This window comes from Acomys minous, assembly GCF_964271855.1.
Source record: "Acomys minous genome assembly, chromosome: 12".
NCBI classification, from domain to species: Eukaryota; Metazoa; Chordata; class Mammalia; order Rodentia; family Muridae; genus Acomys; species Acomys minous.
Window position 1 is genome coordinate 90,018,112 of NC_140493.1, and position 19,095 is coordinate 90,037,206.

General features: G+C 55.4%; 3 protein-coding genes across 8 annotated transcripts in view; 2 read left to right on the top strand and 1 right to left on the bottom strand.

The window, feature by feature from the left end:
- The window catches only part of ARHGAP23 (Rho GTPase activating protein 23), a 331,343-nt gene that overhangs the window by 266,813 nt on the left and 45,435 nt on the right, over positions 1-19,095 (top strand). The gene's annotated exons all lie outside the window — the stretch shown is intronic.
- CISD3 (CDGSH iron sulfur domain 3) lies at positions 552-4,025 on the top strand. Of its 2 annotated transcripts, XM_084751140.1 has the most exons (4): positions 552-628; positions 956-988; positions 1,287-1,406; positions 3,687-4,025. In XM_084751140.1, exons 1-4 carry the CDS (start codon positions 584-586, stop codon positions 3,864-3,866), a joined length of 378 nt encoding a protein of 125 aa, XP_084607266.1. In that variant the 5' UTR covers positions 552-583; the 3' UTR covers positions 3,867-4,025. The 2 variants fall into 2 exon arrangements, with proteins under 2 accessions (XP_084607266.1, XP_084607265.1); XM_084751139.1 differs by lacking the exon at positions 552-628 and having other exon boundaries at positions 670-988.
- Positions 5,226-15,785, bottom strand: PCGF2 (polycomb group ring finger 2). 4 transcript variants are annotated; one of them, XM_084751119.1, is made up of 12 exons: positions 15,609-15,785; positions 15,323-15,491; positions 14,582-14,696; positions 8,846-8,997; positions 8,212-8,308; positions 7,983-8,038; positions 7,838-7,888; positions 7,489-7,597; positions 7,316-7,370; positions 7,146-7,241; positions 6,424-6,504; positions 5,226-5,795 (listed from the first exon to the last, which is right to left on the bottom strand). In XM_084751119.1, exons 4-12 carry the CDS (start codon positions 8,955-8,957, stop codon positions 5,424-5,426), a joined length of 1,029 nt encoding a protein of 342 aa, XP_084607245.1. In that variant the 5' UTR covers positions 8,958-8,997; positions 14,582-14,696; positions 15,323-15,491; positions 15,609-15,785; the 3' UTR covers positions 5,226-5,423. The 4 variants fall into 4 exon arrangements, with proteins under 4 accessions (XP_084607245.1, XP_084607248.1, XP_084607246.1 ...); XM_084751122.1 differs by lacking the exons at positions 14,582-14,696; positions 15,323-15,491; XM_084751120.1 differs by lacking the exons at positions 15,323-15,491; positions 15,609-15,785 and having other exon boundaries at positions 14,582-14,730.

Consider the following 19,095-nt stretch of genomic DNA (forward strand, 5'->3'; position numbering starts at 1 on the left):
CCTTCCTAGGGGAGCAAGGAAGGGAAGCCGCAGATTGCAAACCCAGGGGTTCATTTTTCATTCTTTCTGAAACCTTTATATCCTCAGCCCAAGAGGCAGGTTCCCCTGCGACCTCCAAGCCTGGAATTGTGCATATAAGCCTGGGTCTTGTATCTTTGTATAACGGATGTTATTTGTACGAAGGGCAGTTCGTAAACAGCACTTGTTCTTTTAATAAAAGAATGTTTTACTAAAAAAAAAAAAAAAAAGACCTTGCTTTGTCTGGCTTCATTGAAGGGAGGGAGACGCCGCTGCCAACTGTGAAGGGCTGTGGGCGGAAGATAGGATATGATGGTGACCCTTTTTTTCCAAGTGCTTGGAAGACTAGGTTAAACCAGACTGCACAGAGTGTTCCGTGCAGGTGAGGGTGCAGGCACCTAAGCCCTACAGGGCGAGATATCCCCCACATTGGGCGTGCTTGTAAACACGGCCTTCCATACCTCAGGGCCAGGGCTGCTCGGCCCTGCCCCTCCCGCACGGGGCTGGGCGGTGTCTTTCCGGGGGGCGGAGCGGAGAGGGCGGTGACCCGGACGCGGCGACGGCCATGCGCGGCGTGGGGACGAACGCTGTGGTCATGCGCGGTGTGTGGGTGAGCGTCACTCCCCCCCATCCTCGGTGACCCCGGGCCTTTCGGGCCCCGCCTCCCCCGGCCGGGGTCAAACTCCACCCCTCGGCCGCAGCTCCCCTCGGGCCAGTTTTTTTCCCTAAGGGAGCAGCCAGTGGATGCTAAGAGCAGCCAGGCCTCTTCTGTGACCCTTTTCCCCAAACCTTTTATCGCTCCCACGCCCCCTTTAGCCTGTGGTGTTGTTTTTTTTTTTTCCCCCTTCCTTCCCTGATGGGCTTCCGTCGTCTTCCCTTCTCCACTGATTTTATTTTTCTGTTTCCCAATCACATCTGCCTGCCTGCCTTGTCGAAGCTGTGCCAGAAGCGGGCAATCTCCTCGTGGCTGGTGAGTAGGTACACCTCATTTCTGTCAGCACACAAGTCCCATCAACTTCCCCAGGCTTCCAGAGCTACATCAAAGACAGCGACAGGGACACCCCTGCTGCCAGCGATGTCTAAGGAAAGTTTGGTGGAGCAGAGGGCAGAAGGCAAAGGAGCCAGGCTTCTTTCTGGGCAGAGGCAAGGACAGCTACCTGATAGGGCCCAAGACCCTGGGGTTTGAAGAAAGTAACCGGACCTTGCAAACTTAAAAGTACTTCCAAGACTTGGGGTGACCCTGAGCTGCTCATCTTCCCTGGCCATAGACCCGATGGTTCCCCAAGGACCCAGCCAAGCCGGTGGTGGCACAGAAAACACCCATCAAATTGGAGCTGGTTGCCGGAAAAACCTACAGGTGGTGTGTGTGTGGCCGAAGCAAGAAGCAGGTGAGTTAGTTACTCCTGCTGCCTTTTGCTTAGATGGGGCCCAGTTCTATAGCCAACGAGCCTGATCCTCAGAGCTAACTAGGCGTAGGCCTGGCTAGTACCTGCATGGGAGATGTGACACACACCCGTCTTCTCCATTGCTTGGGGTCAGCATGGTGTATCGTGGGAACTTCCAGTTCATCCACATTTCCTTTCTTCCTGTACTTACCCGAGCCTCAGTGGGGGGTGGGGCATGATAGCAAACACCAGCTCACAGGCCGGAGTCACCACTGTCCATAGTGGACATTGTTTGTGTATATTATGTCCCTCCAGAGAAACGTTCAAAGCGGAGAAGTAGACGATGGCCCTTCAGCAGCTGCTACAAGTACTGAGGCTGCCTTCAGTCTTCTAGTAGTTCCTCCTCCAGGGCACCAAGGACCTGTCTGTCTGTCTGTCTGCCTGTCTGTCCCTCTCCTTCCTCCCAGGGAGCATCTCTGTCCATGTGCCAGGCCTTGGACCTCCTCACAGCTGGGAAGATTCCGCCCAGTTTTTCCCAACGTCCGTCCCTCCCCAGGTCTCTTCTCGTCCTCTCTTCACCTTGGATGTGACTTGTGTTTGCCTGATACCCTCAGGTGCCATCCCAGCTGTACAGGAGCCCTGTGCTGTAGCAGGAGCCTTGCCCTGCCCTTTCCTCCTGGAGAGCTCTGCCCTATTCCCTATGCTGTGGGCTTGGGCTCACTTTGTTGTGGCCTTTGAACATATTCCAGAGGGTGGGGCAGTTCTGAGGGCATGCCAGCTAGAGGACTGTGGGCGCAGTAGGTGCACATGCCCACTCCATGCCTGTTAGGCAGGGTGCTGGCTTCTCTCCTCCTGCCTTAACAAGGCCTCTCCCTTTTTTGGGCCTCAGTCTCCATCATCCTCGGCTTTAAAGGGTCCTCGAGACTTGGTGTTTGCATTAATGCTGCTACTCCAGGCAGGCGGGCTGTTGCCCACACCCCCTTGCTTGTTTCCTGGAACCAGGAAAAGACTGGTCAGACCCTCCCTGCAAAGGCACTGGGGTGCTGGGCTCTCCCCCCCCCACTCTGGGGGACATTGAGAAGAATGCCACTTTCATGAGCCAATAGGGGTTCACTTAGCCATAAAGAACAACAATCTTGAGGGTGGGTATATAGCTCAGTGGATGGAACCTTTGTCTGTTGTGCTGGGACACCCTGGAGTCTCTCCCCAGCCCTGTATAAACAAGGTGTGGTGACACATCCAGAATCCTAGCACCTGCAAGGTGGTAGCAGGATAGGGGTTCAAGGTAGGCCTGGGCCACATGAGAACTTGGCTGGCATGCTCAGTGGGCACAGGCACTTGCCACACAACCTTGCTGACTACTGTGTGCATAAGCATGTGCACACACAGTAAGCTTTAAATATGTAAAAGCTAGCTGGGTGTGGTGGCGCACGCCTTTAATCCCAGCACTCGGGAGGCAGAGGCAGGCAGATTGATGTGAGCTCGAGGCCAGCCTGGTCTACAAAGCAAGTCTCTGTGTAGTCAAGGCTACACAGAGAGACCCTGTCTTGAAAAACCAAAGGGCGGGGGTGGGGTGGGGTGGGGGGTGAAGCTGGGGCTGGAGAGATGGCTCAGCAATTAAGAGCGCTGCCTGCTCTTCCAGAGGACCTGAGTTCAATTCCCAGCACCCATATGGTGGCTCACAACCATCTGTACCCTCTTAATAACCTCTTCTGGCCTGCAGGTGTACATGAAGATAGAGTACTCATATACATAAAATAAATTTAAGAAAAAAGTAAAAGCCAAATAGCAAAAACCACCAACCTTTTAATGTTACATAATACCTAGAAGTGCTCGCTTTGGCAGCACATGCACTAAAATCGGAACAATACAGAGAAGATTAGCATGGCCCCTGTGCAAGGATGGCGTGCAAATTCGTGAAGCGTTCCAAATCAAAAAACAAAACAGGGCAGGGCAGCACTCGAGAGGCAGAGGCAGGCGGCTCCCTGTTAGGGTTAGGGTTAGGGGGCCAGCCTGGTGGTCTACAAAGCGAGTCCAGGACAGCCAAGGCTACACAGAGAAACCCAGTCTCGAAAAACCAAAAACAAGCAAAAACCCAAAACCTAGAGGTATTAACGTTGTCTCTACCCGAGGCCCAGTTCCCCTTGCAAACGGTCCTGGCCTCCAGGGTCTCCAAAAGGTGAGCAAGGAGAAACACCTGTAGTCCTGTGCAGTGACGTCATCTCCCTCGTGACAGCCTTCCTGTGCCTCCCCACCCCCACTCTGACTTTTCTCTCTCACCAGCCCTTCTGTGATGGTTCCCACTTCTTCCAGCGCACTGGCCTTTCCCCACTCAAGTTCAAGGCCCAAGAGACCCGCACAGTGGCCCTGTGTACCTGCAAGGCCACCCAGCGACCCCCTTACTGCGATGGTACCCACAAGAGCGAGCAGGTACAGAAAGCACAAGTGGGCGCCCCGCTCTGAGAGGTACTGTGGCTCCCTTCTGCGAAGCTAACAGCGCCAAGCCACAGACGCCAACAGCCAAGGACAGGGCTCCTGGTTAGCCTGTGTTCTCCTGCTGGGCAGCCGAGAGCAGGCTCTGGCTCAGCACCTGGCGAAGCTGTCATTAAACAATGATGCCCACCCAGACTGTCCCTGTGGTCACTGGTGAGGCTCACAGGTCTCCTGCTAGAGGACAAAAAGGTATCTGGTATCCAAAGATGGGTTTAGAACCCACTCCAGAAAAAAAAAAAAAAAGGAACCCACTCCAGTTAGCACGGTAAGGCTGGCGAGCACGTCACCCCTCTCCTCCCTCTACCCCAAAGAACCACAGGCTCAAGAGAGGATGCAGTATTTATTACAAAGCCAAGAGGTACAAATGACCCAGAACAGGAGGGTATAGTCACAGGACCTCAGACACAGGACACGGTGCAAACAGACCCCAGGGGGCTCAGAACCTCACATACTGGGCCAATACCCTGGCCTTCCCCCCCCCCCCCCGGGTCTATGTACACTCAAGGAAAACCAGGTGGGCAAGGTCTGCCCCGAATAGATGGTGCGCTGGGTAGAGCTGGGGTCAGCTTACACTTCTATTTTCTTGTGCTTCTAGATGCTTCTGTCCCATCCCTGCTCAGCCTCAGCCGGGGACTTTTGGCAGATCAGGAGTCTGTGCTTGTCTGGGGTTACTCACCCCAACCCTCCACCTTAGGCCCCCCCATGGGTGTGTCACCTCCAGCCTTGCTAGTATGGGTTCCTGGGTCAGGGTGGGGCAGAGGAAACGAAGTGTTCACAGTGCCAAAGTCACACATGGATTTGGCAGGGCCAGGGTCTCCCACAGCCAGACTCTTCTCTTCCACAAGGCCACGGGGTAGGGGTGGGGGGTGGGGGGCGAGGAAGGGAAGGGGGAGGCAGAACCGTCTACTCTTTGCACAAGGTTTCCACTGTCCGAGGAGGTGAGGGAAATGCCTTCTCCAAGGCCACTTGATCCTCACGGCCAGGGGACAAACTGTACTTGTAAAAGGCACTGTCTTAGCAATTCTCTGGACATTCAACAATGGGAGGGGGTGTGGGGCTTGGACAGGGGTGAGGAGGAGCTGAGATGGACCCCATATCTAGTCTAGGAGACCCAACATGCCCTCTGCCCTGGGAAGCAAAAGGGACACAGGGGAGGGCTTTAATACCTCCAATACCCCCTTAAGACCACCAGGTACCCCCAGAAGAACAGAGCAAACTACAGAAGACCCTAGACTCTAACACCCCAACACACACACACACACACACACACACACACACACACACACACACAGAGTTTGCTTTCTGTGGCATTTAAATTAATCTGGTTGGTCCATAGAAAATAAGTATGTATATTTGGTTTTTCCTATGTACATATATATATATTTATATATAGATAAATTTATTTATAAAACCCACCTCCCACTCTGAAGATGGGAGGAACCAGGGGAAGTCAACAGTGGGTGGAAAAAAAGGGCCCAGAAAAAGTAAAAAGGAGGGGAAAGGTGGCTGCTGAAAGGGTGCCTTTCCTCAAGGGGGGCAAGGCGCTCCATTAACAGTCATCTTGCGCCCCCTGCTGGTGGAGGATGGTGTTTGCAGGCAGTTCGAAGTGCCTCCGTTGGGAGCTGTGGTGGCCCCACTGGCAGTCGAAGGTGGAGTGGGGGAAGTAGGGTGGGTGGCTGGAGGACCATGGGAGCTGGGAGAGCCATGGGATGGGGTCGCAGGGCTGGGCAAGGAGGAGGAGGTGGCCGGAAGGGTAGCAGGGCTGGGAGCTTTGTCGCTGACTGACTCACACTCTGATGCCCCACTGGTATTGGTGCCTTCTGATGGAGTGGGCACTGTGGGCAGAGTGAGCCGCTTGCAGGCTGGCTGGACACGGTACTTGAGGGGGAGAGGCCCGTTCTGTGGTGAGAAGGAAGAGGCCAGCAGTGAGGAAACAAGATTGTCAGAAGAAAAGACCAACCTGGGGCCACCCATCCCTACGCTTAACCAGGACCCAAACAGGAACAAAAGCAAAGTCTGAGCCTTGAAGAGAGGGGCCCTGCAGAGTGAAGAGCCAGCCAGCCAAACACAGAGACACAGACCCAGTGATGAAGACAGAGTGTAAGGGACCTGGGTGGGGGGAGTTAGGGAGGAAGACCGGTACATGTGGTAGGGCCACCCCTACCACAGACCCCAAATCTAGGTAGTAACAACCAGGGCACCAGTAAGGGACATGTGGTAGGTACGCCAGTATCTCAACACCCAGAGGGCTGAGGCAGGAGGACTGCTGTGAATTCAAGGCCAGCCAGGGAATGACCCGGTTTCAAATGAAAGAGAGAGAGAGAGGAAGAGGGAGAGAGAGGGGGAGAGAGAGAGAGAGAGAAATGACAAATGAAGGTGTCTAGAGCTGACTCAGTCCACCTGGGCCAGACCCGGCTCCAGAGACAAGGGATGGCTTGTCTGACATAAGAGGCTGTCTCATGTCACTGTGGTGGTCCAGTAGGACCTTGGCCTGCCCCGACCCTGCACCACCTGCTCACAGGCTCACCCTCCGCCAGGGGTAGATGTAAGCAATGTCCATGAGGGTGTAATATTCCTTCAGGGGCTCATCTTCATAGAGGATCTCCACCTGGAGGGATGGAAGGGCACCATGGGCCTGGCAGCTGCACCCCTGGCTGCCAGGGCTGGGAGTCTTGTGGGTGGGGGATGAGTGAAAAGAAACGGTAAACTGTAGGAGGCCTCCCTTCCACCACTGTCCCAGAGTCCCTAAACCGCTGACGGGGAGAAGGGAGGCTTCTCGCTCTTGGGTCTTCTGGAGAGCCAGCAGGACTGACAGGACCCACCTTGACCCAGGCTCTCACCTGTGCCCTGAAGGGAAGCACAGAAGCAGCTCTGATATCACCATCCCCAGCACCCGACTCTCCCTACGCAAATGTAGGCTAAGTAAAGCCTTCGAATGAGCGGTGCCTAAGAGCTTGTCAAAGAAGCAGGGTCAAGGGCATCAGAGACGTCCAAGGGATCCTGCGGTCCTGTGTCGCACAGGATTTACCAGCCTGTGTTCTAGAGTTCCCTGGCCCTATCGAAAGACTGGCATTATTTGCAAGCACGCCTCCCTGGTCCCCCTAAACAGTTGGGCTTGGTTCACGCCACCCCCACCCCCCCCCACCCGCATTCCTGCAGGCCCGGCTATCTACCTATGTGATGGCTGAGATGCCCACCAATCAGACACACTGACAGACTGCTGCAGCCTGTGAGGGCACAGGCATTCACCTTGTACTTGCTGGGCACATCCATTTTGTTGCGGAGGAACTTTGCGAGGTGCATGACGGTCATGGCTGCTGGGCATCGCAGGAAGCGCACCCCTGTCTGTGGGGGAAGAGGGCCCAGTGAGAAGGTCCGACCCACGGCACTCTCACTCCTGGGCAGGTCCCAAGACTCACCTTCTCCTTGTCCCCTTCCCCATTTTCCACGAGGCTCTTCTTCTCCTCTCGGTCCCTAGAGGAGGAGAGAAAAAGAAGCTAAAGATCATGGAGTTGCTGGATCAAAATGGCATTTGTCTGATGGGCTCTTGGAGAACGGGCCAGGGTGGAAAACAGGGGTCGGTTGAACTTGCCTGACTCCTTCGTAGAACTCGATGGAAAGGCTGACAATCTCATCGTCGCCGAGAGCCCCCTTCTCTTGCTCTACGACCTCACCTCGGTCCTCGTTGGAGCCATTGGGGACTGTAGAGGGAGACAGCTTGGAGGGGTTGGTCAAAGATAGAGCTAGGGATTGGGGGGGGGCGCAGTGGGTAACTCGGAGACGGAGCCCCGCCCTCCTCCCCCCCCTGTACTGCGCAGGCGCACGCGCGCTGGGGGTGGGAGGGGCGTCTGTTGGAGGCGCCACACAGCTGGGGCAGCCCTTAGGCACGTAGGCACTAGACCACTAGACCGCGCTTGTGGGTTTAGAATGCACACACTCACCCTCCGTTAAGGGGTATGCCGCGTAGAAGTCCCGTCGCCGTTTCATCTCATCTAAAGGAGGGAGGCAGGGATGAGCTGAGCGGGCAACAGCCGAGAAACGGATGGGGTGGGAGGTGCGCAGGACAACACAGGGGGCTCGCGATACCTTTAAAAAGCCCAGGCACCAACTTGTAGACGATGTCCTGGAGGGTTTTGTCAGATCTGGGAGAGAACGTGCAGGAACGTTAGCAGCCACGGTCCCTTTCTTAACCACTCTAATCAGGGGTCACCTTTGCACCCAGCACCCAGGCATGCAGGTTCCCGGTCTGGCATCTCTTAGCCTATCTTAAGCCGGTAGCTACTCTGGGGGGCAGGGTAAGGGGACAGTAGCCCACCTGATGCTCAGCAGGGGTCGGGTTTTATGGACCTGGACATCGCACATGGGGCAGTATTTGTTGGTCTCCAAGTATCGCACGATGCAGGTTTTGCAGACTTGGAGTGTGGACAAAGACAGAGTCAGAGCCCCTTCCTGCCCAGGCCCCCTCTTTAGACCACGACCCTCAGCATCGCTCACAGGCCCAACATGCACTCACTCACACATCTGGCCTGTTGGCGCCTTTGTCCGGCCTTATTGGGAGGACGGGCCTGTATCTCTACGTAAGACAGGATGGTATCCTACCTAACACACAAGTCCCAGGCTCCTCTGGGCCAGCCTGGGAAGACCCCTCACCACAGTCCTGGATCTCTTGTAACCAATCTGACATCCCAAATGAGTGACCCCCGTATAATCTACGGGGTGGTGGTGGTAGGGGTGGTGTCAAACTTCAGCCAGAGATACCAGGAAGTTGAGGTCTCTGATGCTGTCCCAGGAATGAACTTCTGGGCCCCGGACTACCCCACTCCTCCCCACCTTTTCCCTTCTTGGCAGTCTCTCTGTGGTCCAGGGTCTGCTTTCCAGGGCAGCGAGGGATTTCTTCCAGTTTCCCTAGGCAGTGTCCCCAAGCTGAGCCTCCCCTGTACTCAACTCACAGGAGTGTAGGCACTCCACGATGGTGGTGGCGTCGATGAAATAGCCCCCACAGAGGGCACACATGAGGTGAGGGTTCAGCTCGGTGATTTTAATCCGGGTGGTCCGATGCATGGTGCCTGGTCAGGACTGAGGAGACTGGGGACGTGTCACCCTGGGAAACAGAAATGGGGTCAGAAAGCCAGGCACCCTGAGCTGCTTCCCCCGAGCCTGGAGTCCCTTTTCCCCTCTGTTTCAGATCTGGGTACCGGTTTGAGGCTGACCACTTCTGGCCTTCCCTCCGAGTGTTTACTGTGTGGGTAGGGTGTGCTCAGGAGACTTCTGCAACCTTGAGAAACAAGGTCGCACACCATCTCACAAGCAGTAGGAAAGACTGAGTCAGACAGTAAGAAGCACTACCCACCCCTTGGAAGATGGATGTGGGCAGGCAGGAAAAGGGAAGATAAAATGCCTTTAAGGATCTCCCTGGGACCCATGGCGCTGTGAGAGCGCAGCAGGGTAAGGGCATAACCAAGCCTGCTCATCCACATGGCAGAAGGAGAGAAGACAACTGTGCCTGGAAGTTGCCCTTTGACTGCTTTGTGCATGCATGCATGCGCGCGCATGCACACACACACGAGTTAATGTAATAAAAAATTTTTAACAATATTCCTGATTCCAACCCATAGTGGTCAAATATTTACCAAGTGCTAAGAACTATGAGAAGTAGGTCCGGACAACTCAGACCAAAATGAAGAATAAATTATCACCTCACTGTTCAGTCAATGAGAGTTCTTCATGAGGAACCCTTGCAGGGAGACATCAGGACACAGGCCCACCACCCATCTTTTTGGCTGTGTCCCACGCAGCCCGTAGAACGCTCCCCTCCTCTGAGGTCTCTAGCCACCGACTGCCCCTTGCAAGTCCTACTGCTGCTGACCCTCTGGCTTCCCAGCCCAACCTGAGGCTGGTTTTCCCAAGTCCCAAGCTATGAAGAAGCTGCAGACCCAGCTTGGCACTGGACCCTACAGATAGTCCAAGGGCCTGGCAAGAAGACTAACTGTCCCGTGGCGGGAACAGCCCCATGCTGCCCCACCCCGACCCCAACAGCTCACTAAATGCTCTCTAGCATGTGTGGTCTAGGAACCCACTTTCAGGAAGATACAGGATTGCTTCCTGTGCCATTGGGGTTCTACCATGTCCCAACCCGGTGTCTCTTGCCACCTGTTGACAAGCTGCCCCACCCACAACCCACAGGCTCTCCTAGACAAAACTAGGCAGAGAGTTTTCTCTGTCCTCAGCTTCCAGTGCACCTAGCCAGGCCCTACCCAGGTCAGATGGAAGCTGGCTTTGGCTCTGGACCGAAGGGGACTACACTTCCCTCTCTCCCAAAGCAAAAAGCCCAGGGACCTTGAAAGAGGCTGGCCAAGGCCCAACTGCTCCTTTACAACATACTCCCTTCTCTCTTTTCCAGAAAGATTTCTAAAGCCACCACACAGGGTTTTCTAGGACAAGAAATTCACAGCCAGGATCGGCAGTTTCTATAGAGACCCCAGGATGAGCCTGGCCAGGACCCAAACAGCCAATAAAGCCCCAGGGGCCCCTGGCCAGAAGCTAGGATAGATGGGGAGACACAAAGGCCACACTTGGGACAGACACCAAGTTGCAAAAAAGAGAGAGGGGGAACAAGCCAGCCAGACATGGCCCAGAGACTGGGCAGTGAGGCGGGCCACCCTCCCCCCCCCCCCATCTGCAAACCTGGCCTGAAGGGTTCTTACCCTATATGTGGCCTTAGCTGGTCTTCCCTGCATGGGTCCCCCTTCACAATTTCAAAGAGGCTGCTGGCTACTCTACTGTTTAGTTGTTTCCATGGTAACCCAGTCTCTGGCAAGAAGCCCAAATATTATTACAACCATCCAGAGGCTAGAACAAACTCCAAGTCGCTGTCTCTTTCAGCGTAACAGCCACCGTGTGTACGTGCTGTCTGGGCTTCCAAAGGCACTTCATGTGATTGCTCCGTGTGTGTATGTGTGTGTGTGTGTGTGTGTGTGTGTGTGTGTGTGTGTGTGTGTGTGTGTGTGAGCATATTAGATAGAGTAGGATCCTAGGGTAAATGTCCTCCGCCCAGTACACATGTACAACACCACACACACATACACACACACACACACACAAATATATGTCCTCTTCACACTGCCCTAGCTACCTCACTCACACACCCACTCCCTATTTGCAGATAAGACACAGGAAGCCCCACTCAGTCCATCATTTTTGAGGTGTCATAAAGAGCAGCTCCCAAGTCCTTTTCTAAACTCATGCAATAAAGGAAGGAGACAGTATAGACTGAAACGTTCCCTGTCTCTCCTGGGAGCAGAGAGCCTCCTAGTTCCCCCCATCCCCATCCCTAGGGGCCCCAGAAAGCCACCACTGGGGCTGGGGGTGGTGGTGGAGAGAGACACTGATTGGCTCCTCACCTGATTGCCATGGTTACCTGCAGGGCCCTGTCAGCAGGTGCCAAGAGTAGCTGTAAACAGGGGCTCCATGTCCCCAGAGCATTGCCCCCCCCCCATTTCCCTGCCTGGGATCAGGACCTGGGCACTGTTCCTCCCTGATGCAGGGGGCTGTGGTGCTGGGACACCGGGATGGGGGGGTGGGGGTGGGGTGGGGTGGAGGGGCGTGAAGAAGAGGGGAAAGGAAGGAAAGATGGTACCACATTACTACAGAGGGACAGCTGGGAGAGACAAAGGGCCTGCAGAAGAAAAAGTGGAAGACACCGGTCCCAAGGAGCAGAAAGGGAGCTGAGGCCATTTGGAACTGACCTCGGTGGTGCCCTAAGTACACTCCCCCTCCCCCAAATCTGAAGTCCTGGTTTCTTAGCTCCTGGCTCCCGGGGACCCCTGGCAGGAAAGGGGCGTGGCCAGTGCCTAGCACCTAGTTGCTTGCCCTCCTCTCTCTCTCTCCACACTCCCGGCCCACAGACATTTCATATCTCTCCAGTGAACCAGACTTCCTTTTCTCCTGTAGGTGTTGGCCTCTGACACCATAAAGAGGGTCCTGCTGCTCCCAAGGACACCAGCTACGGCTAGTGCCCTGTGCACCAACCAAATCAAAGCAGGCCCCAGGCCACGAGGAGGTCATTCAAGGTTACATCCTAGCAGAGGTGGATGTGGTCTTTGAAAGCACGTTGTGCAGTATTCTTATTTTATAGATAACAAAAAAAACTTAAGACGTGACTTGCCCAAGGTCACTCAGAAAACCGGGTGATGCTTCCTATGGGTATCTGCCTGCCTTCTGGTCTAATGCTAATGTCATATGCTGACACCCAGGTGGGTACTCCTCGCTCAGCTGAGGCTGATACAAGGAGAAGGCAGTTTAGGGCGGGAAACCCATCCTGTGGGCCTGATAGGGAATCGAAAGCTAGATTAATGCCTTCCACCACGTCCACACTATGGATGGAGAAACTGAGGCACCGTGGTTAACAGAGCGAGCCAGGGTGGACACGTGACTTTCTAACATTGGTTCCCCTCCCAGTTTCGTAGACCCTACAACAGCTCTGGTGTGTTTCAGACAGGCCGGAGGGCTCTGCACTAGGGCCCCGACTCGCTCCTCTTCACCGAACCTTTGACAGCCCTCAGCATAGAAAAAAAGCTGGAAGCCTACCACTCAGTTCCTGAAGACAAAACACACAGGGCAACATGGCCCGAAAACACACATTCAGAACCAGACACACCCCCTTCTTCTCTCACAGTCGCAGCGCCCAGAGCCAGATAAGCGTGGTCACACACACACACACAAGCCAGACAGACACTTGGCCAGACACACACCACCACATACACTGCTAGACTGGAGCCAGGCTCCCACTCCACAGATGCAGAAACCATCCCTACTCACCCCGTCACATCCCTGCCTGAAACCGGAGCCAGGGACGTTAACCTTCTATGAAGCTCTCTGGTCCTCTCAGGGTAAATTCTAATTTAAGTCTTCCAGCAACCAAGGAAGTTCAGCCCCCACCGCCAACCACTCGGGGGTCAGAGGCTGGAAGGCTACAGTTGGCATCTGACCTGTATAGTATGTAACCTCTTCCACTTCAGGCTCTCTCCATTGCCATGGCAACAGCTCCATCCACCAGGATCACTCAGGGAGCCACTCCACCCCCACCCTGCTCACCTCCCAGTATTTCAACTTGAACGGGATCAGGCGACAGCCGGACTGGATCCTGGAGTCTGTTTCCTGCCTCATTCCAAACACAGTTCTAAGTGCGCAAGCCCCAACCTTAAACCAGGGGGAACCCCTGGGAAAACCTCTTCACCAAAGCCCTGCAACAGAGCTAGCTTTTATGCTTCTTCGATTACAGTAATAACACCTTGGAGTAGGGTGTGTGTGTGTGTGCCTGCGTGTGTTGGGGGGGGGGGTTGTAACGAGTTTCAGGAACAGTATAACCTTAAGAGGTCCAGAGCCTGGAGGCCCAGGACTGTGAGAGCTGGCTAAAAGAAGCCCCTCCCTCAGCAAGAGGAAACCAAGAGAGACTGAGGCAACACGGGGGATGGCGGGAGCAAGGCTGGGGGCTAGGAGAGACAAAGAAATCAGGGAAAACTCGAGGCAACACCTGTCCACACTTAAGCATTTCAATCACACAGCCATCCTCGTCCTCGCTCAAGCCAAGTACAACAATTTTGGGTAGATCGGGAAGGAGAGTTAGGGGCTTGCCTAGACGCCCCCGGGAGACAGACGGGGCGCGGGGTGCCCGCAGGCCCAGGGATCCCCAGCTATCAGAGCTGGCAGCGGCAGGGTATAGGGAGGGAGGAGCAGCCTCTTCCCCTTTAGCCCCCGCCCCGTGCCCCCCACCCCACCCCCGTAGCAGAAGGGTCAGTGCATCAGACCCCCTTCGCGACACTACTGATGAAAAGGATAGAGCACGGTAAATCTCTCCTCGCTCTCTTTCTACCCGCTCCACCCGTGCTAACCCCAGACCCCCAGGTTAAAGGATCAGGCACCCCAGTGACCGAGTGGCCACTCCCTCCTTCCCTAGAGCCAAACTTTGGTGGGGCCCCAGGAGGGATGAGGGGGAAAAGCTTGGCCGAAGTGGTTCATGGAGGGGGCGGGGCGCCTCGCACTGGGACGAAAGGGACCTCTGGGGGAGGTGCCCAAGATGCGGACCCCAGTAGTTAGGGCGCCCTCCCCCGGCCTCGCAGCCACTAGAGAGCCAAGTCCCCTTCCTCCGGGCCTCAAATCCTCGCGCGCCAACCACGTTCACTGCCCATTCGAGAGGCGACCCTTGCCCGACTCGAAGGGGGGCTGATCGGCCAGAGCTACAGTCTGTTCCAGCTTGTGGAGACACTGGGGTGGAGGACGAGACTCAACCTAGCTTGTGTCCCCAAAGCCCTCGTGGCCTCCCGGACCCTCCCCCTCGATACCTCGCAAGCAGGGTCTTAGTAGGGGGCTGGTGCACAAAGAGGTGGTCGAGGGAGACGCCAAATCGTTAAGAGGGGGAATCCACTTCGGCCATCTTGGAAAGGAGAAAAGGAAAAAAAAAAAAAAAAGAGAGAGAGAAAAGAGAGACCGGGAACGAGAGAAAGAAAGGCGGACTGGGCGAGCTTGGACAGCGGCTGGCGGGGCGGGAAGGGGTCGCGAGCGGTAGGCCAGGCCGGGGCTCCCGGCTCCCAATGGGGTCTGCGGGGAAAGGCGAACCGGGCCCCGGTCACCAACCCCAGACGCTAACGAGGTAGCAAGGAGGCAAACGCGAGTCGGCGTCCGCTTACCTGGCTTCGGGGTCCGGTGGGTCTCGGGGAGGGGGGGGATGGGAGGGAGGAGGGGGAAGGGAGGGGAGGGGGGCCACAGCCCTGTCGCTCGCTCGGTCGGCGGGAGGGGAGAAACCTATGGTAAGAAAGGAGTTTGTAAGAGCAGCTTGGGGTGGGAGGGAGAGTGGGGAGGGGAGGGGACGAGAGGGGAGGGGAGGGGCTATGGGGGGGGCCGACAAAATGGCTTTTTTCCTCCAGACAAGAGTAGGTCCCGCCCACTACTCACCCACGTGACCTCATTCCTTCAGGATGTTTGCAGAGAGGGAAAGAGGAGGGGGAGAGGCTAGCTCAGCTGCTCTCCACCTCCTTGCGCGGGGCTTCCCCAAAAGCAAGGCGAGACCACCTCTTATCTAAACTGATCCCTTAAACCCGGAAAAAAAGGTCCTGTTGTGTTACCGTCCGTCATGAAACCTCCTCTTCCTCCTCCTCAAATAAGTGTGTACCCCCTCCCACCGACCCTGCGATACCCACTCTAGCTGGGGAGCTTGGAAAATGGTTGAGATGCAGACTGGGCGGAAATGTGTCTCGCAATACCCGGTGCCTCGCCGCCACCAAAGGGCGCTTGGCAAGGGACGCGCCGCCGCCGGCCACGCGTCCGAGCGAGGCTCACCCGCTCCAGCTGACATTCCCTTGAGATCCCAAAGTGCGTGTGTGACCCGAAGCCTGCCCTCCCCGCCCCCCGCGCGTTCGGGGACCTCGCACCTCGAGGGAAGCGCAAAGTGGCCGCGGGGCTTGGCTGTGCAGGGAGGCTGGCGCTTTCAGCGTGCTTGGGCGGAGAAGAATGGAACGCAGTACGGGGCGGAGAGAGCAGCCCGAGACACGAACTCGGGCGCCGGGCCAGAGACACAATAACTAGCCGAATTCGAAAGGCCTGGAAGCAGTAGGAAGCGAAGAGTCGAGAGAGGACGCGCGACTTTTCGCCGCTGGTGCGCCCCCCTCGCCGCCGCCGAGGAGCGGGCGAGCGCCAAGGCGGCCGGTGCCAGCTTACTCGGACGGTAGTCCTCGGCTCCACCCAGCGCTCGCTGTCCGGTCCCCAGTGGCCCCGGCCCCGGGCAGGGTAGGAAGGAGAGCTGGAAGAGACGGCGCCAAGGAAGCGAATCGATTCTGCGTTACCACAAGAAACGTGTGCCTCATTAAGTCGCTCGATTTCGCTGATTCGTTACTTAGAATTTATTGGGTTGGCTCCTGTGGCTCTCCCTCCAAAGAGCTTGATTATCCCACCTGAAATTACTTTAATCGCCTAAACGGTGGGTTGTTGGTTCGAGTAGGGAACGAATCTTAATCGAGCCCGCCTCCTCTTCTTGTCCCAAGTCCAAAGCAGCCCCTAAATTGGGGGCCCACACTGAGTGCTTACATACAGTGGACGGCTTATCAGGAGCCCCGCGGACGCAGGCCGCCCAGTGACCCCCACCCCCACCCCCGTCTTCAGCTCTCACCCGGCAAAACCGATTGAGGGCGCAGAGGAAGGGCAGGAGAGTTTTCCGCTTAGACTGAGTTGTCCAAGAGCAAGTGGGAGAGGCCCCAGGAAGATCGGTCACCTGCTTCTCAACCCCTACGTCGGGTACCACAAGCTCACAGGCTACTATGTATGGAAAGGGGGCTCGAGCTAGACACGCCCACTGTCAGAAGGGCAGGTGCTTCCTGGCGTCTTGAACTCTGCTATAGCAAACGCAAGTGCTCAGCACGAAGGGTTCCGCAACAGGGATCCCGTCTCGTCTCTGTCATTTTTTAACTAGAAGACCCTTTAACTAGAATCCTCAAGGGGCGTCGCGGAAATCTCAGCCCCATCAAACACTGGCACCCAGGAAGGACTGTATCTGACTATCTTGCTTATTAAGGGTGGGTTTTCATTTGCTTCTCAAACAGCTATTAAGGTCCGGGTCCTAAGGAAACCCCTGGAGAGTTAGGAGCGCACTGAAGACCCACTGCCCGTTAAAACTCCAATAAATCATCTATGCTGGGAGGTTGCTAGCCTCTCTGATTTATCAGGAGAACCTCCTGACTCAAATCTCCCAGCACCGCAGATTCTGCCTGGTCTTTCAGTCTTTATTAACCACCCAGAAGCACCTGGCATGTGCCAATACCAAGCACTGCTTTAGGCACGGCAGGTAGGCCAGGCTTTGACATAGAGCGGCACCCGTGAGGGCAGCCCTGAAAAGACCCTTCTCCACGCGCATTTGAAGAGCCAGGAGGTCCTCTAGGCTTGTGCACATGGGTGTGCAAACAGGAGAGGGGAAGTTCAGAAGGATCTTCCTATTAATCTGATTGAAAGAATCCCTTGCGACCGGGCATGGTGGCGCACTCATTTAATCCCAGTACTCTGGGAGGCAGACAGGCAGATCTCTGTGATTTGGAGGACAGCCTGGTCCACAGAGTGTAGCCAGGGCTACACAGAGAAAGCCTGTCTCGAAAAACCTAGAGAGAGAGAGAGAGAGAGGGAGGGAGGGAGGGACAGAGAGAGAGAGAGAGAGAGAGAGAGAGAGAGAGTCCCTCCACGAAGGTAGAGCTTCCTGCCTACCTCCTCCAATGCACCTTGGCAAACATAAAGAGACATTCCTTCTCTCCACGCTTGGATCTTCCCCGGTCCTCTAGTGATAGTTACTTGCCCCGAAGCACTATCAGTCCGGAGGGCAGGAACCTGGGACATCAAGTCAAGGACTGTTTCTAGCGGATACAAGAGCTATGCAAGGATAAGATCCCTGTAAAAGTGGCAGCAGTGGCTAGAGATAGTGGCCCCTCCTTGCTTGTGTGCAGTTTTACCTGTGTCCTTTACACCCTCCCCTCCTGCAAACGATTGCCTTGTCGATCTCTGTGTCTATCTCCCCAGTCTTCTTCAGTGCCTGTCTTTTCCTCTCTTTCTTTCCAGGGTGGGAATCTTACCCTACCCACTGTTTATGTCTACTTAGGACCCCTCCTAGGCTTCTGGCTGTAGATCACAGCTCTCTCTTTTCACCCCCCCCTCCCCCACTTTTCAACTTTCTCTTTCATCCCTCACTTTGTCCCTGAGGTTCCTTTCCACCTCTGCAGATGTCCTATTTCACAATTATATCCTCCACTGAAGCAGACAGTGGAAAGCTGTCCAACCCCCACAGTAAAATTCATTCTTTGGTGGGTTTGTTTGTTGTTGTTGGGTTTTGTTTGTTTGTTTGTTTGTTTTTTAGTTTTTCAAGACAGCGGTTCTCTGTGTAGCCTTGGCTGTCCTGGACTCACTTTGTAGACCAGGCTGGCCTCGAACTCACAGAGATCCACCTGCCTCAGCCTCCTGAGTGCTGGGATTAAAGACGTGCACCACCACGCCCTGCATATAAAATTCATTTGTGTATTTTTTGGTTTTTCGAGACAAGGTTTCTCTGTGTAGCCTCAGCTGTCCTGGACTCGATAAAATTCATTTTTAATCCAAGGGAAAATGCAGTGTGAGACTCGGCAGTGAGACCAAAACCTGTCTTTTCTGTAATCCAGATTGTGAGAGTGGTGAGTGGATGAGTGGTGGTGGGAAGACATTAAGGAGAAATCAATCCCACCAATGACCGAATTTCTAAATACAATGACCCTCTGGGTTGGTGTATCACGCTTCATCAGTACCGAATTTGGTTTTTGAACATTATGATTTAAGGGGGTTTTAAAAAGAATACTCAAGCCGTCCCTGGGTGGGCTCGAACCACCAACCTTTCGGTTAACAGCCGAACGCGCTAACCGATTGCGCCACAGAGACGGTGACTGTTACTCGCTCGCCAGAAAGCTGAGTCAATAGGAGCAAGCGCGATATGGCGCAAGAGCAGCCGTAAGGCAAGCAGTTACAGTAGCTCAGAAATATAGGGAAAGAAATCGGATCCCGAAGAACTACGACTCGTGGCCCGGGCCACCGGGGGTTGGGCTCGGGAGAGCAAGGCGAGGGACGCGCACGTCCCATCTGGGTCGCCCTGGAGCGGTTGGCCCAGGCTATCCCAGGTCAGGCAGGGTCTTGGATGTGACACAGAACGTTCTTTTGTAGAGTGAACCGAGACTCAGGGCTAAGTCAGTCGACCTGCAGGGATGGGGGTGAGGGACTCCAAAAGCTGAACAACCTGTTGCCTTCCCCCTCTGCGCCCCGGGTCCCGCAAAACAAACAAACAAACAAACAAAGAAAAAAAACAAAATGAAACAAAGCTCCCTCTCGGCACGAAACTTCGGCGCCGGCTTTCCGATCAGCAATGAATGGGCGCCTTCGATATACTCGGCGCCTGTGGGTTTTCGCGGCCCCTCAAAGTGCCCGCCACACAGTGGTTGTAGGGGGTCTGTGAATGAATACATGATGTCAGCTAGCTTGAGGAAAATGCCCAACTCCCAAAGCACCATCTTAGCCCTCAGGTTACCAGCTCCGCTACAACCGCAGCCCTACGGGGCCGAGTCCCCCAGCTCACGTGTTCCTAGCCCCGCCCCTAGGCGGGACGGCCAGGAGTCCAGGTCCGCCGAGATCCCGACATGCCCCGGACCCC

What these genes read in the sequence shown, in the direction of transcription:
- CISD3 (XM_084751139.1), top strand. Translation starts at nt 875, where the DNA reads ATGGGCTTCCGTCGTCTTCCCTTCTCCACTGATTTTATTTTTCTGTTT. An exon ending in GGGCAATCTCCTCGTGGCTG is followed by an intron (nt 989 to 1,286) that starts GTGAGTAGGTAC and finishes CCCTGGCCATAG; the next exon opens with ACCCGATGGTTCCCCAAGGA. An exon ending in GTGGCCGAAGCAAGAAGCAG is followed by an intron (nt 1,407 to 3,686) that starts GTGAGTTAGTTA and finishes CTCTCTCACCAG; the next exon opens with CCCTTCTGTGATGGTTCCCA.
- PCGF2 (XM_084751122.1), bottom strand. Translation starts at nt 8,957, where the DNA reads ATGCATCGGACCACCCGGATTAAAATCACCGAGCTGAACCCTCACCTC. An exon ending in CGACCCCTGCTGAGCATCAG is followed by an intron (nt 8,039 to 8,211) that starts GTGGGCTACTGT and finishes GTTCTCTCCCAG; the next exon opens with ATCTGACAAAACCCTCCAGG. An exon ending in ACATCTACCCCTGGCGGAGG is followed by an intron (nt 5,796 to 6,423) that starts GTGAGCCTGTGA and finishes TTCTCACCACAG; the next exon opens with AACGGGCCTCTCCCCCTCAA.